The sequence below is a fragment of the Spermophilus citellus genome (assembly GCF_964194105.1).
Source record: "Spermophilus citellus genome assembly, chromosome: 7".
In the NCBI taxonomy this organism is placed as follows: domain Eukaryota; kingdom Metazoa; phylum Chordata; class Mammalia; order Rodentia; family Sciuridae; genus Spermophilus; species Spermophilus citellus.
The window spans coordinates 50,404,362-50,421,766 of record NC_138188.1 but is presented as its reverse complement, the minus strand read 5'-3'; the positions used below and the strand labels follow the sequence as shown (position 1 = coordinate 50,421,766).

Sequence of the window (17,405 nt, the reverse complement as noted above, 5' to 3'; positions counted from 1 at the left end):
CCCCACAGCTTTTCATAATGGAACTTAGAGACGTTCCACCCTGGTGGGGCTCCCCGAGATAACAGGAAGAGTCATAAACCGATTACAACAGAACACAACACTGGCCCCAGGATGAGAGCGAAATCCTTGGACACAGCACCCATGTTCATTAAGCAGCTCAGGCTACGAAGCAAGGGAAGGAAGGCCAGGCTAGGAACAGCACCTGCTGGGTCTGCTGACAAACCCACCTCACCACCAAGACTTACTGGTCTCCTCAAGCCCCCGAGAACCTTGTTGCCACTGATGTCCTGGGAAACACAATGTTAGCGAAACCAAAGTTTGAAAGAAGAGCAACCCTTCAGGTCACAGTACCATGAATCATTACTCTCTATTATACTCAGCAAAAGCTACATCAAAAAACAACCTATGGGACCTATGACCTGCCACCTTCTATAAACCAGGTCGCTTTAAATCCCAGTTGTAGCTATTTAAGAATACAAACAACTTCAGATCTGAGGCAAACAAAGTGCTCCTGGCTGTAAAATACATGGATATCCCCACCCAAGCTCTAAGTGTGAACTGAGATTTTTCAGAACGTGGGGCTCATAGAAATTGTACAGAGACCACAGAGATCGTGTGGCCAAGTTTTTAGTTTGTGGGGAAGTCCAAACTTCAGCGGCGAGGCGCAGTCAGGACACAGCCTGCTCCCCCTCCTGTGCCGCGCTCCACACTTTCTCTAGCTGTCTTCCAGGACCTGAGGGCCCTTGCTCAGCCCTTAGCCAGGTCACCCAGGGCTAGCTCCTCTGCGAGGTGCACAGGCCCCTGGAGAACAGCAGAGCTGAGGAGTATGAGTAATCTGGGTTTAAATCCCAGCTCCCAGGCTGCAGGAACCTGAGTGATTCACCCCAGGTTAACATCCTGAAGAAATGGTTCCATACCCCACGGGGGTGTTGCAGGAAGAAAATGAGAACATGTGCGAAGCACTTAGCCAGGACTCAACCCAAAAGGGACAAATCAGAGCAGCTCCCCTTTCCCTCCCACAATACGTTCAAATCTAAGGTGACAACCGCAGTGTCCAACAGGAAATAGAGCAGGCAGAAAGTCTCCCAGAAAAATGCAACTCTTCTTCCCAACAAAAACTTTCCAGGATAGTAGTTCAACTTTCACTGTCCTGCTACAGATCATTCTAATAGGAAGAACTGCTCTGTGCTAAGTTCTGGGAGGGATGTATGGTGCAGACTGGTGAGAGAGACAGAGCACTCGGGCGATCACATCTTTTAAAATTGCCCCACAGTTGGGTGGGCATGGTGGAGCATGTCTGCAATTCCAGGGGCTCAGGAGGCGGAGGCAAGAGGATGGCAAGTTCAAAGCCAGCCTTAGCAACTTAGGGAGGCCCTAAGCAATGTGTTCTCAGTCTCTTTCTTCATCTCAAGAAGAAAGAAAACCTAAGAGCAGGCCCATGTCCAGCATCCTCCGCACACAATCTCCACGCCCCCATTTTAACACGGTAAGACAACTGAGAATGCTAGCATGAGGACTCATGTGGAACTTACCGTAAATTTAATAATCAGAGAAGTCTCATTTCTCAATATCCCCGACCAGAGCTGAAGGATCAAAGTTTTGATTTAGAGTAAGGAGCCCATCATAGCAACGTGGTTAGATTTAAGCAGGACTCGGGTTGGGACAGGTAAGAGAAGAAAAAATAAGGCAGGCATCTGAAGAACCCAAAGAGCAGAGAAAACAGGGCAGAGGATACAGGCCCAGCAAAGCAGCCAGTCATCCCGAGTCAACCGTCACTCATGGAGTCACTGACGGTTTCCATTCTTGGTTCCAAGAAAATGGCACAATTTTAAGTGATGAGCATCTGTCCATGTGAATCCAGCAAGGGCCATGTGCTGGACACCTCCATGCCTGTCAAACATGCAAACCCCACCAAGTGCTGGGCCAGCTAAGGCAAACAACTGGCTGAGAGCAAAGGTCACCTCAAGACCTTTTGCTACTGAAAGGTTTCTCCTTGTATTAATATTTTATCAGCATCTTCATTATTCAGCCACTCTGGCTGCTCAACTGTCAGTCACTATCGTCAGTTGGTATTTCCTGCAACAACATGGTCATAAAAACTAAAGCTTCAGAGCACTCATTTTGTAGAGGACCTAGTGGTTCTGTGTGCGCATAGTGTGTAAAGCCCGCCCAACTTTTAAACATGTTGATACACCCTGATAACATTACTGTCACCTTCATAGCAAAAAAATCCCTCAAGCTAGCAACTGTGTGACAAAGATAGCTGCCCAGCCAGTTAGCCAGCAGGAAGGCTCCATGCTTTCTTCACTTCCACCTCTGGCCCCCAACTAGAGGACAACCAGTTATCCTACTGCCATCAGGTCACCTCCACCACAAAGCGATGCCCCTGGGCTCCAGGGCTTCTCTACTCCATCAAAAACAAACACCCTTTGCCTCCAGACCCTTCAGGATTCTCCCTCCATGGTCAGGTTGCAGTTAGTCACCAGCTTACCTTGGTGCACAGCCGCCTCTGTCCACAGACGCTCCGTGTGAACCAGAGAAGCATAGGCATCCCCAGCCCCTGCTATTACCTGCGAACAACTGACCTACGCTCCCAAAACTCTCCTCTGCCAACGATCACTTTACCCAATGCTGCCTTCCCAGGTCTTTCAAGCACCTTTCCTATAGCACGCTTTTTGCACATCTGGTTTTTACCTCCAACCCACCATCAGTGTCCCTTGTGACTTAAAAGCCCCTGTGGCAGTCCCCTTAGCCCTGACCATGACCCCCTCAGTGCCACCCATCCCTCGCCCTGCTCTATTTTGCCAGGACAGCTTCCCAGTGAACAGACCAACAGCTCTAATGGGCACCAGGGTGTTTTAGGTCTGTGGCAGCCTGATCAGAGGATGTGTCCCCAACCCTGTGGGGCCCAGCCAGCGGCACCTACCCTCCACACAGCGGCAGCCCTCCTGCAGCACCCGCGCATACATGTCCACCTTGGACTGGGACAGGAGCTGGTCACCGGTCAGGTAGGTGTTGTGGGAGGAGGCGATGTAGTAGTTGCAGAGCGGCTGGTCCATGTCCTGGTACACCTCGTGGTGCAAGGGGTTGAACACATCGCAGGCAGGACTGCGCATGAAGTTCGTGAAGCCTTCAAAGAGAGAGAGTCAGGTGCTGGAATCAGAGCAGATCTACTGACCACTCCGCAGACCCAGACGGATGGAGGATGCTTTCAGCAATGAAAGTAGCCTCTGAGGGAAGACTGGGCCCCTGAGCGATTTGCCTGAGGTCACAGAGTGCCGGAAAATGGAAATGGGACCAGGGGGAGCAGCCTAGAGAGCTATCATGGGTGGGGAGAACCCAGCAGCCCTCCTCAGTGTCAGAGACCCAGGGGCCCTTGACTGGCCAGCAATAGATAGGGGAGAAGTTGGTCTGAATAGCCATCAAGTGGCCTGTCAAAAGCTAAGCATAGTCTGGACTCAAAGAGGGATGATTTGGATGCTAAACTGGTCTGAGAAAAGGCTGTTGATGGCTAGCACATTTTATAATTCTGAGATAGTGCTTAAGGATTCCGCAGACATTCCCATCACTTTCCTACAACCTCTCAAAGTGTGAGAGGCCTGCAAATACACGAACAAGGCACAAGTAGCCCAGAGGAATGACTATTAGGGTAAATTCATTCGAGTCTTTGATAATCATTTGGTGAAATCAGATCTGTAAGTCTTCTCTGAGACTTAAGACTATTGCTATGTCTCCCCACTGCTGGTCCACCTCTCTCCCTCCTAACTGGAAGGTAAGCAGTCAGAGAGGGCTGGGAGTTAAGAACAACTTTCCAGCCATCCAGGAAGCTGAGGCAGGAGGATCACAGGTGGAGGCCAATCTGGAAAACTTAGCAAGGCCCCACCTCTTTAAGAAAGAAGTAAATGAAAGTAAAATAAATAAATAAATAAATAAAACCCTTTTGTCCGCACTGACCCCAGGTGCAAGGGAAACCAGGAGTTTGGCAATAAGATATGGAAAGCTCAGCTATGGCTCCGGATGCTCATGGGGTCCCTGGTAGTCTCTGGGATTATCTGCTCTGCTCTAGCTAGCCTCCTCTGGGTTCCCACCAGAACTCATGTCCCCATATATTTTAAATGCACATGACTTTCAGATATGTGTACAATTCTGGGAGCTGATTCTGAGTGCATAACTGCAGCATATTATTTGAGGGGGCCTCACTTCCTCTACTATACAATGAGGTGTATTAGCAAGACTTTCGGTTCCAACAGCTTCCATACTGCCACAAATCAGGAAAAACAAGTCAGTTACTAACATTTTGTAAAGGAACATGTTTACTTTCAAGTCACTAGTACTGTAGATTAGGTTTTTTTAGGGCCAAATTTCCATTCATGTAATCACTGGGAATGAGACCATTTCCAAAATTCAGTCATTTGAGAAACACCCAAATATCTCTTGGCACGCATCATACAGGGTGGTATCAGTATGCTGCCTGAAGTGGCAAATGCTCATAGGCATTTGAAAGAGAGAGACCAACAACAGGGCAGCTGCTCTGTAGGAAAATGGGTGCTTTGTGGGGTTTATTAGAATCATCTGTAATTTCATTAACATCTCCCAATTTCTTTTTCCTGAAAATTGTTCTGGAATTTAACTCAGCAGATTGAATCAAGAAAGGAGAAATTAGGACTACTGGTTGCTTTACCTTCTATGCCAAGAACATTTTTCGCCTTATTTTCTTCTGAAACTTCGAACTTCTTTATGATGTCAAGACAGTAGTCTGTTGTCACGTTGTTCATCTAAGGAAAACAGAAGGTTAGCAAGGTTCTTGCGATTTCCTGAGGCCTATCCCTCCAGGCTACTACACAATGAGGTCTGATTCCTGCAGCTCTCTGGCTACAGTACAGAGAGCTTAACTGAGCAGGGCTGAGTCCTGGGGGGTCTATTGGTGGTTGACGTTGTTTTTGGAGAATGATCATGATCTCAACCTTTATACCCATCTTTCGGATTTAATAGGCAACCACAGTCCTTCAACTATGAGACCAATGAAGCATAGACTAAAATCAATAACCAACGCAACTCCGCTGCCAAAATCCTGCTCACTATGCGGCAGCCATTGCAACACACTCCTCACACCAGCCCTGAAGCCTGATCATCATAAACACGGAGGAAGAAAATTGCCCTCTCCACAGCAGAATGGGACTCTACGGTCGCACCTGTGTGTGTGCAGGTACTGTGGTCATTCAGGAGCACAGAGGTCAGCAAGAGAAAAATGAGAACTAGAGGGGGCACCAGTGTAAGACGGGGGCCAGTGCCTGGGCTGGGATAGGGGTATATTAACCACAGCGACTTCATGCCAGTCACTCACCCTGGCCAGGGCTGGCCACGGGGCAGCCCTGAGGACTAAGGGAATCAACAAGAGTCGAACCTGTTGTCCTACCAGGGGGGCAGCATGTGCTCTATCATTGAGTCTCTCTCAAGGTCGCAGCATAAACATCACACATTGAGCATTAGAAAAAGTAAAACTCTTCAGGAATAATTTCTCTAAACCAAAACACACAGAACGTGACGTTTGGGTCTGGGGTGTAGCTCGGTGCTAGAGCACTTGCCTCCCAAGCTCAAGGCTCTGGGTTTGATCCCTAGCACTGCAAAATATAAAAGACAAGAGTGGTATTTTGATTTAAGACCCATCCTGCCTTACAATCTTCCCTTAACACTGACATTTCAAAATACTAATGGAGAATGAGAGAGGAGCTGATCTTGTGAGCCAGTATTTCATATTATTTCAATTATATTTCTCATTGTCACTAAGTCAATACTTATGTTTTGGTGAAATCTAAGTTTTCCTAAATAGTCTAATAGCACTGAAACTGTTCAGAGGAGAAAGAAGCTGCCATGTGGCTAGAGTCTCCCAGTGTGAAAGGGAACACAGCATCTTGTCCCCATTTGAATGGGACAATGGCAGATGCATCCTTCGAGTAAAGTTTATCTTCACCACTCTGCCAGGCGGGGCACCTGAAAAATTCCACAAATAGTGGAAATTGCAAGTGACCTGCCACTATAGACTTAGCAGGTGTGGTCTAAAATGTCAACAATGTCTCACAAAAGAGAAAGAACCACATATAAAAAAATTAAAATTAACAAGAGAGAGAAAGAACCAAATTGATCCATCAGTGCCGTGAGAAGGCTGTTCACGTTCTGTGAAGCCATGTATTCAGGACTACAGGAGATGGGGACTATGAGGAGCCAGGGGATCCAAAACCACCAATCACAAGCCCTCAAGCTGGGATGCAGAAATGGCCAGTGAGCGGAGAATGTGCTACTAGTTGAAGACACAAAGCAGAGCATGGTGACAAAAAAAACAACCTATTTGAAAAATTCACCAATTCCATGAAAATATTAGCAAGCATTCTGTGAGTGCTCAGAAATGTCTGGACACTGCACAAGACATACTAAAGACAATACTGATGAATTTCTAGCCAAATTCAAGCAGTAAGGATTGACGCTTAGGGAAACATGGTAAAACCCCTAACAGTGAGAGGTGAAGTGTGAGCCCCACTCAGCTCCCAACCCCTCCATCCTCTCTATCCGGGGCTCCTTTAAATAGCATCTTAGCAGCAAACTTCTGCAATCACACACTTGAATGCTGAGGCCCTCCTGGGGCTGCGTGGCAGGTTTGCACTGCACTGACAAGTCAACAGAGGTCAATGGCCGCTTGCATTCTTCATCTTGATTTGTTTCCTGTCTGGAATAGGTTGGCAGGGTGACAGGACATAAAGCCCCCTCACTGTACCCTATTTCCTATGGACTTCATTTGGAAGTTTTGTATGCTATTTAATATCCAAGCCACCTGCTGTCTTCAGCAACTGGAGCTAAAAGACAAGCCTAAGGTAATGTTTGATTTAGAGGATTCTTACATTTCCATAGTGCTGTTGAGGCCCTGAAGAGCTTTCACACACACCATCCTAAACAGTTCCCACAGTGATCTTATAAACCTAATATTTATCCCCATCCACAGACAGAAAGCCGGTTCTGAGCAGGCTGAATGTTGCCACCAAGACACAGAACTGGGAGAGGCAGCCCCAACAGTCAAGCCTGGACCTTCTCAACTTCAAACCCAAAGACTTTGCTTTTTTATTAAACCTATTCTGGTTTTTTTCCTTCTATTTTTATTAAAAACATGAAATGCTTAATTGCAAAGATGACCGTTTTTTTTCAATAATGCTAAATTGCCTGAATCTTCCCTAAGCTTTTGAACTTCTTGCAACTTTTGAATAAGTTACTACACTTTGATGTTTTTCGTTACTCAAGTCTGATCTCTGTTCTCTTTTCCTTATTCACTGTTGTTGTTCAATGTCGTCTACAAGAGACAACAGCCATTGGTCCTCTTGCTAAAGGTTGGTACACACCAGATGGGCAAGGTGTAGCAACCAGTCATAGATTGATAAAATATCCACATTGTGATGCTAATTTGTGTGTGTGTGTGTGTGTGTGTGTGTGTGTGTGTGTTGGGGATTGAACCAGGGCCTTGTGCATGTGAAGCAAGCACTCTACAACCTGAGCTATAATCCCAGCCCTCTGATGCTAATTTTTAAAAATGTATATTTTAAATTTATTTTTAGTTGTAGTTGGTCACAGTACCTTTATTTATTTATTTGTATGTAGTGATGAGGATCGAACCCAGCACCTCGCACATCCTAGGCGAGCACTCTACTGCTGAGCCACAGCCCAAGCCCTGACGCTCATTTTTATCCCCAGATTTCCTGTCAGTTTTCTTGCAAAACTTTCCCAGTGAGTGCAAATTATAAAACAAATAGAATTGTTTGTAGAGGAGTAAATAATTATATTCCTCAAGGCTATGGTTCTTCTAAACACAAAATCAAAACATAATTTGCAAAAGAATTTTAATATTGCTAAACTTCTAAATTTATTTTTATCAAGGAAGCTTATCCATGATTAAATAGGTCAAAACTAAGATGCTTATGACTACAAGCAGAATACCCTCCTACCCGCCAGAATCACTGCCCACAGGCAACAAACCAATCTCTCTTTCAGTTCTTCACATTACAAACTATTGCATTTTATGCTATTTTCTGTTTTATATACTTCAAAACTTATCTATTGGCATCTTGTTGTGTTATATATTATGTAACATCTTTGGCTGACATAAATAAGATCATCCTTGGGGCCTGAAAACTTTCTTCCTCTGTCCATCTTCCCAGTACATATAGCATAATGTTTACTAAATAAAATAATCTGGGGTCTGGATTATTCCAACTACACAAATGTTGACAGTGCTGAGTCTTTATGCACTGTGGCTGTTTCTTCTTTCTTATAGAATTTTTTTTATTATTATTTAACTCTTACAATTCCTATTTGTTTGGTTATTTATTCATTCATTTGAGGAGCCGGGGATTGAACCCAGGACTTTGCACATGTTGGGTAAACACTGTACTACTGAGCTACAGTCTCATTTGGTCAGTTTTTAATGTATCTATCACAAATTCCTCCAGATTATTCTGATGGTCTTTCAGTACTTTTCCCCTCATAACCAAAGGCAGCCAATGATCCATGAATTCCTCTTTCCTTTGGTAAAGGTCCCCTTCTTCGGGCTGGTTGCATTTCTGAGCTCTACCCAGCTCTGTGCTGACTCTATTCTGCACCACTGTATGAACGCATTCAGGAAGGAAATTAATATACGTTTGATGTGTTCCGGGTGCTTGGTGCATACTTACTCTGTGGCTTCAATTCCACACACACCTTTTTTTGATGGTTTAGTGAAGCAGAAAATTCTAGGTTGGAATCATTGCTTCCGTTTAGGGCTTTCCCAGTGCTGGATAGTTCTGGGGCCACTCTGACCCCAATCCTTTTCACAGGACCTGTTGTTGATTATATGTTTGGTGAGTTTTGTTTATTTGCTCTTTCTGAAAGTGTTTAGAATCCCACTTTACTGCTGACATTGTGAGACTTCACTCTGGTTTGCCTCAGGGGATCTTTTCCCATTGGCTTTGAAGGGACTCTGTTTGGTGCCATGTATCTAGAGATTCTTATCTTTCCTGCTAACACTTTTTTGTATCATTTGATAATTTCCTTGCTTCTATTTTCTCTAATCTTTTTCCACTTCACATTTCTTTGTTGTTTGTTCTACTTTCTCAACTTTATCTTACATACCCTTTATTAAGTTTCTCTCTCTGCTCTTACACTTTTGATTTCCAAGGGCATATTTTTTTTTTCCTCTGAATCTTCTTTTTTCTGTAGTATCCTTCTTTTGCCTATGGCTATAATTTCTTATCACTGATGATATTAATGACAGTTTTTTAAAGTGTTCACCTTCCTGCATGCCTCTATTTCCACCAAGTTTCTTGTTTCTACTTGCTTGCCTTAGTCTGCTTTTTTTTGGTGGGGATGGTAGGGGGGGGTGTGCTACGGATTGAACCCAGGGACTTGTACATGCTAGGCAAGCCCTCTACCAACTTAGCTATGTCCCCAGCCCTAGTCTGCTTTTAATAGTACAGGATTTCCTCAAATATGTGGTAGGCCTTGGCTTTTTAAAACCCATCTTTAAAGTTGTCTATTTTAAAACATTGAAAATCAAGTCAATAATTTATCAGAAGATGTGTATTTGTGAGCATCTTTATGGAGCAGTGGGCTCACTGTAGAATTCTCTGGCTGGCCTAACTTATTGGGAGATTTCTGATATGCAGTAAGTACCTTTAGGAAGTTGCCCTGCTCAGCTTAATGTGCTAGTTTCCTAGGGTGCGGTAACAAATTACCACAAACTTGGTGGCTTACAACAACAAAAACATTCTCTCCTAGTTCTAAGGAGTCCAGAGTCAAGATGGCAGCATTACTTCCCCTGGGGCCTTCCCAGGACAGCCTGGGCCCTGCCTCCCTCCCAGCCTCTGATGGTGTCTGGCGCCCCGTGGCTCTCCAGGACTTAGGCTTCCTACCAGTCTCTGCTCCCATCTTGGCCTCCCCTCTGTGTGTGTCTCTCCTCTTCTAACCCCTGTAAGGATGCTCATCATTATCATTAACTTAATTACATCTACAAAGACTCTATTTCCTAGTCACATTCTCACAAATCCTTGGACAGATCTTTAAGGGCCACTAACCAATCCAACACAGCTCCTCGTATTTCCCAAAGAAAATGTTTCCAAGTTCCTCCCTGTAAGGGAGGCCTGGGGGTTCCTCTGGGGCTGAGTCCTGGGAGAGAGCCCCGCTCCCACGCTCCAGTGTCCTTGCTCATTCTCCTTGGCATTCATTCCCTGGTCCTGTGAAACTCACCCAAAACTGGGCCTTACAAGGTCCACTGCTTCCTGGATCCCACTGCCCAGGCTGGCAGGCAGACTGGGCTGCGTGGTCTGCTGCCCCCACCTAGGGTTATCTGTGTAACTGCAGGCCCTGGTCCCATGAGCAGGGTGGTGCAGGATGGCCCACCTGCAGGTCTGTGGCTGTGGTCTGGGCCTCTTTTTCTGTGTGGCCTCTTGTTCTCAGAGAAACCAGCCTGGACAGCCCCCCAGCTCTCACATGGGAGAGAAGAATCCTTGAGGCCCAAGCTCCAGAACTCCTACAGCATGATCACAACTTATTAGTCAAAGCAAGTCACTGAGCCAGCCCAGAGCCAAGGGAAAGGAAAACAGAAGGCACTTGTGGATGGAGGACAGGCAGAGTCACATCGCCAGGGACACACCCGGGGATGTGGGAGCTGCTGTGCCATCCTCACAGTCCCCATGTCCTCGGTGCCCATGACCAGCCATGCACAGCCTCCTGAGCCCAGCTCCTCCTAGTCCGCCCTCCTCCACTCCTGCTTTCGTCTTATGCCACAGGGGCAGAGTCACCCTGGGCAAGGGCAGGGGAGAGGACCTGGTACCCTGACCACATCTCCAGCCCATTTTCACTCAGCTGCTTCCTCTCCTGTTTCCTGGAAGGTCATGCAACTCTGACTTTTGAGCTTTCCTGGAGGTTCCTCTGGACAAAGAGTTGCTTCATGGCTTCTCACACTACGGGCTTGAGTTCAGGGACCTGGGGCCTCCTTTAGCTCAGGCAGGCTTTAGGATCTTGCTGTTCCTCTCCCGTTCTCTTTGTCCCTATGGTTTAGCATGGGGTGCATTTTTGGATAATTTCACAGGGGAATGGTAAAACATTGATACATGAACGATCATGCCATCTGCAATGGAACCAGACAACTACCATCTCTATGTACCTCCCCAAGCCAGCAACCTCCAGTCCATCCTAAAATTAAACCACACATTTCTCCACATTTGAGTCTATGACTGTTTCATAGACGATGTCATTTTGGAACTATAGCCAAGGCAACAAAACAATCACCAGTTCTCAACTGCTTTAATTTCAAATAAGAAAAGAGATGCAGAAATTCAGAAAAGGACATTTTAAAAAATGCTTCCATCACGAGGAAAAGCAGAGAGAGAGAGAGAGAGAGAGAGACCGACCAGCACCATAAGCGGGGTAGTTATAAGCAAAGAAGAGTTTGTAATTATTTCTTAAGAGAGGTTGGAATGACCACAACCCTAGGAGAAGGGTAAGGAAAGAGAGGACACAAAGACAGGAATAACTGGATCAGATGGATTGAGGAAACATTTTAGAAGAACACAAAGGGGCAACTTTTTACAAAAGAGTCATGTATAGATCTACATGAGGCACATCCCAGCACAGAGGCCTCCTGGCCTGGGAACCGGCATCTCCAGAAAGCCTGGCACTGACCATCCACATGTGTATTTCAGATGACAGCTGGCAGTGTAGAGGCCACCTCTGGCTCCCAGGGATGAAGGCTGCACTCTTGGGAATACCCTAAATGGTACCTCGGCCTTCCTGCCACCTCGTCCTTCCTCCTCAGTCCACAAGAAGCAGGAGAAGAGAAGAGAGTCCTCGTAGGGAGCTTGCCTGACTGATCCTGCATCCCAGATTGAGAGACAGGGAGGATTCCCCTTGGCACAGCCACATTTTAAGGGTGAAAGTCCTAATTAAACATCAACTGCACCTGTCACAGGCATGGATTCCATTTTCAGAGAGCTCTGGTAGAGTAAGAATCTACCCCGGGGCCAATGTTGACCTCACTTGGCTTGGCAGCCGGTGCGGCCAGCGGTGGTACTTCATCTGGCAGCTCAGTAAAGCTGGAGGAGCTGAACACTCTGGGGTCTGCTGGGATCTTACGCCATCAGAAGACAATTAATGCCTACCATACGACCATCCGATTGCCTCAAATTTGTCCCATTGTGAAAATACAGTTTTAAAACGCAAAACCCATCAAACTCTTGGCTAATGACTCTCTTGCTGCACATTAGACTGTGCCCACGTGCAAGTAGCTTCAAGCTAATTTAGAAAATTAAAGTAAAAGTAATTATCTGCCAGGGGGCAGATGCCACAGAACACTAGCTCTGTTTTCCCCAACTAAAATTTACTCACAGAATGTCAAAATAATCAAAAAGAAGGATAAACATGTGCCCTTAGCAAGTGACACCCACGGCTGATGTTCGAATGACCTGGGGTCACCCAGCAGCCAGAACAGGTTGAGGCCAATGGCTGAACACATTTTAATTCCTCACATTGCTGCACTGGGAACGTCTCCACCACAGGACTTTCACATTCACTGCCACCGCCACCTGCAGCTTGATGTTGTGAGGTAAGAGAAGCAGGAATCAGCTCCCCTTTATACAGGTAAGAAATAAGGCTCAGGATCAATGATGATCCCGACGTCCCTCAGGTACTACAGTCTACAGTGCCAGGTGCAGGTCCTTCCTACAGAGGAGCAGAGAGGAAGCCAAGGCAGAGCCTCCGGGCAAAAGTATTTTCTTAATTTTATCAATTACTTCATTCCCATTTCTCTCTCTTTTACAGCTTCCTTTGCTAATGGAGAATCTACCTTGGCTGAATCATCAAACCATAATTAAAATAATTGATTTTGATAAAACATTATTAACACTACCTGGTTCAATCCTTAAGAAAGCAATAACAAAATTCATAAAAATCAAACCTATTATTCCTAAAATATGTGATTTTAGTAATAAAGTAAAATACTGACAAGACTCAATCCTCAATCCAGGACTAACTGGATATCTAGCAATTCAGTGGGAGCTGAAACCACCCGCCCAGAAGTGTGTGCAGATGCCACCACCCACCCAGAGTCAGTGTGCGGTCGGTCGGTGCAGAGACAGCTCTTGGGTCTTGAGGAACCCCCCACTGCAGATGCAGATAAAAAGGGGCACTCTGGCTGCCTGTGTTTCCACCTGACTGTCAATTTGGAGGTTCTGTCAATGCAAAACCAGAGGCAGATGGTAGTTCAAAAGGTAAAACCAATTTTAATCAGGAACTGCTGGGATGGCAAAGGCCCCTCGGTGTGGAGCCGGGCTCAGGCATGACTACAGCAGGGACAGGTGGAGTGCAGAGGAGGAGCCAGGCGGAGGCCAAAGGGTACAAAAATCACTAGGAGCAAAGGAGGTTCTGGCTCAACAGACCCAACAGGAGTTCTGCTGAAAGCAGACGGAGGTGATCGGCATCACCTGATGGTGGCAATGGGATGTGATGGGCCATCCCTGGTGGGAGTCCCGGCTGAACTGACTCACAGGATGCCTGCTGTGAGCCTTGAGGACAAGGCCCAGGAGCAGCCTGGCAGAAGAGGCCCGAGAACACTGTGCAGATTTAGAAAGGAGATGGTTTTCTTTAGTCCCTCATGTCCCCATCAGGTGCAGGGGTTCACTAGAGGGACCTACAGAGCTGGGAAGTGGGGGTGGGGGTGGGAGGTGCTCTGCATGCTGTTGTCAATCCATCATGAAGAACACAACTCAGGAGGGGCATGCACCTGGCAGTGGGGGCACAGGGCACAGCATCCACACCTCTTTGACGACCTGCCTCCCAGGACCTTGCTGTGCTCACCAAGGCAGAAACTCCCCAAACCCAGTGGGGCGGGTTCATTATGCAGTGATAGATCATCGGCCATTAGTTAATATAGCCAGCCTCCTCCCTACCTTTCAGGTCCTGGGGTGGTTCCTCTGCCCCTGCCCCATCATGAAGCTATCTGGGAGTCCACAACAGCTACCTCATCAGCACGGGCTTGGGTCTGGTCCAGAGGGGCTCATAAGCAATAGAAGATTCTCCCACCATACAGGAAATCCCAAGGGCCCCAGCAGCCCTTGGCTCTGTGCCAAGAATGAGAGACGAAGACCAAATAGATTTTTTACTATGCCATACAACAGATGTGGGGGAGGGGGCAAAGGAGAAGTAATTTAGAAGAAAAATATCCCAGTCATGTGTAGAAGAGATGGGGTCCAAGAAATGCTGCCAATATACAGCCTCTCAGCATTCGAGAAACAGCACAGCAAGAGGGTCTATCTGGCCTCCCCAGCCCCCTCCCCTAATAATTATGCTGTATTGTGTAATTGGCCTTTGACTCCCCTGGAGCTCATCTGGAGACCCTTGCTGGAGAAAGGCCCTTCCTCTACCTAGAGCCAAGACACAGAGACACCAAGGGGAACCTGCCAGCACCACCCAGAAGATCAGACCCTCTGTCCTGTGCTCAGCTTCTCCAACACTGCCCATGCTTCCTCACACCTACCATAAAAGCACACAGGTCCCCTGTCTCCTCGGGCCTTCGTTTCCTTACGAAGCTCCCCGTGCCATGTAAACTTATTAAATTAATGTGTACACTTTTCTCTGTTGACCTGTCTTTTGTTGTATAGACTTAGCCCATGAACCCACCACGTGAGGGGTGAGATGTGAGGACAATTTTTCTCCCCTGTGTGACTTATAGCAGATGTGTGTAGGGCTACCTGCCCCTCGAAACCTCAAGTGGCCCCTTGGAAGTGGCTGGACATGTGCTATTAAGTCAAATGTCCATTTGTTGAGCAGTGGATCCAGCAGGCAACACATCAAGGCTGTCCATCTACATCTCTTTAATACTCACACCCATCGAGCAAAGGCAGTATCATTAACAGGGCATTTTATGACACCAATCAAGAAAGAGGTTCTGCCAGCAAGTCACAGAGTAGGCACAGCTGTGTGTCCAATTCTAACACACAGTCCAGTAATAATAATAAAAAACCCATTCACACCAAAGCAAATGTTAACCTGCTTGAACAGAGGTGATTAGCACCACTGATAAAGGGAACAAAGAAACACAGTCTCAGAAAACATGTTTAATGCATTTACCTTTGGGGACTGAGGATGTCAAGAACAGCTTTAAAACTACTTCCTACTTGGGTACAGCCATCTCTCCAGTCAGAGCTAACACTGCTGTGCTAGTGGCTGGTTCTTGAAAGCACTTACAGAGCAGAACCCTGTGACAAAGTGGTCAGCATCGGTCTGTCCCTGCTGGTTCCTTGTCAGTAACCCCACCGGCTCTCTCACTCTAACACACACACACACCACAAAAACAGGACAGAATGCATACACATTTTCTGTATTATAAATGGTCTTTCAAATAAAGTCCAAAAACTATGTTTTAAAAATATACACAGAGAAAAATACTCAGCCATGCCATTCAAAGAAAGGCCAATCAAGCCAACTCCAAGTTGCCATTCTGTGGCCACATTAGCACCAAAAATGATTTGCTTAGTAGCTTATGATTCATTCACTGCTTTCTTCATTATAAAATGAAACAAATATTTTGTGTTCATGAAGCATTGATGGAGATACATCCCAACACCATGAGAAGACCTGACCCTGCATCTCGCTAGTTAACAATACAGAGGGCCATATGTGGGTTTTTTTTTTCCTGCTTTTTTTCATTCTTGCTAAAGCAAAAAGTTGGAGAATTTGAGCATTGCAGAAGATGGCCGCTGCGTACGGGGGTAGCTGAAGTGCTGAGCCTGGTGCTCAGAGCAGCGGCTTTAATCGAGACTTCGCGCAGCTTGTTAGAGCTCCTTTCACCATTAATCTGTAGTGGACCACCCGGCCAAGCAGCAGAAAAAACAAAGAGATTGAAAAAGAGACGCTTGGCTCCCGGACGCTTTCCTGCTCAGAGCCGCGGGCGCTTTGCGCCCATCTGCTTCCTCTTTCACTTCGCTCCCGGCAGAGAAGCTGAATGGGTAATCAGCAGTGGATTGTAAGTACCTGAGGCAAAGAAAGCTCAGTACACCCCGCCCTTTATTTTTTTTTTTTTGAATATTGTCTATACAGGGAGAGTTAGTGGACTGGAATTGTTGGCGGGGCTGTAGTTTCGGGGCCGAAAATCCACTCCGCGGGAGCCGCCATTTGCTTTCTGCATGCTGTCTTGATGGCCCTGTCTACACGGTCCAGCTGCCGCATCTAGAGACTAGAACTGGGCTGCGTGCCGAGCCCTGTCCTCCGAAGGCTGGACCACGGCCTTAAGTGCCTCAGTCGCCTGTTCCCTGCTGCACCTTGGGGCAGAGCCTGCTCTGGGGTCGTTCGGCATCCCCCTGCGAGGGGACCTGTGCTCCGGAGGAGGGGGCTGGAGAGCCGCAGCGGCAGCCGCTTGGGCCATGGGTGCTAGGCACCAGGCCGAGGAGCAGCGGCCGCGGCGGCGCTGCTAAGGTCGCGGACAAGCGCGGTGCCCAAGAGCGTGGCCCAGAGGTGGAGGCGACGGCAGCAGGGTTTCAGTTCTAGAAAACTGGACTGGAAACAGAAGCAGCAGTTTGTATAATCCCAAGATCTTGCTTATGCCAGGAAACTGTAAGGGTAACATGAATATCATTGAGGAGGTCTAACATGGCGGCAGGCGCGGAGAGATCAAGTCTCTGACCTCTTCAATTGCGTGGGCATAGGGAGCTGTAAATTATCTAAAGCCTATTTGCTCAGGATCACTAGGCAATGCTGAGCTGACGTGGAGCTAGGGCGTACACTTTGGGCCCCTCAGAAGACACACACTGAGCACGAATCTGCTGCATTTAAGCCGCGGATCGCCTGCTTCTCGTGACTCAGCACTAATGATCCCGCTGAAATAACTAGTCGACCCACCTGATCTCACAGAGGTAAAAGCCAACTGAGCACCATAGCCAGACCCAGGGAATCAGGAGTGACGTGGGACTAGCGACGCAGAACCCCCGGCTATCGCTCCCACCAGGGCTGACAACAGAGGTCCCTTGCACCAGCTACCAGGGGAGTTGCTACCTGAGGGCAAACAAATTCGCTGGGGGTCCTCAGCCCCAAGCCCTACAAACTTAGGGTCCGAGGGAGGCAAACAGAAAGGGTGTGCCCATGCATCCATGAAAACAGGGCTCCCAGGAGCATCAGACCCGGCGTGTAGCCAGTAATGTGGTAAGCGTCACAGGTGAGTGGGGCCTGGATTGAGGAACCACAAGAGAAGGACCTAGGCACTCAGGACTGGAGACCCGCACAGTCTGGGAAGAAGAGCTGAGGCACAGTGATTGGTTCCCACCTATCACAAAGAGAAGCCTGGCCCAGTGGGCATAGCTCCACCTACTGGAAGAGAAGTTAATCGAGCTCTATGACTGCAT

The 17,405-nt window shown here is 47.3% G+C and overlaps 1 protein-coding gene across 1 annotated transcript in view; it reads right to left on the bottom strand.

The window, feature by feature from the left end:
• Positions 1-17,405, bottom strand: part of PLCH1 (phospholipase C eta 1) — a 215,821-nt gene that overhangs the window by 47,670 nt on the left and 150,746 nt on the right. Inside the window, exons 7-8 of the mRNA XM_081302587.1 lie at positions 4,682-4,775; positions 2,927-3,130 (exon numbers count right to left, since the gene is read on the bottom strand). Of these exons, the coding sequence (XP_081158713.1) occupies positions 2,927-3,130; positions 4,682-4,775 (298 nt within the window). The remainder of the gene's footprint in view (positions 1-2,926; positions 3,131-4,681; positions 4,776-17,405) is intronic.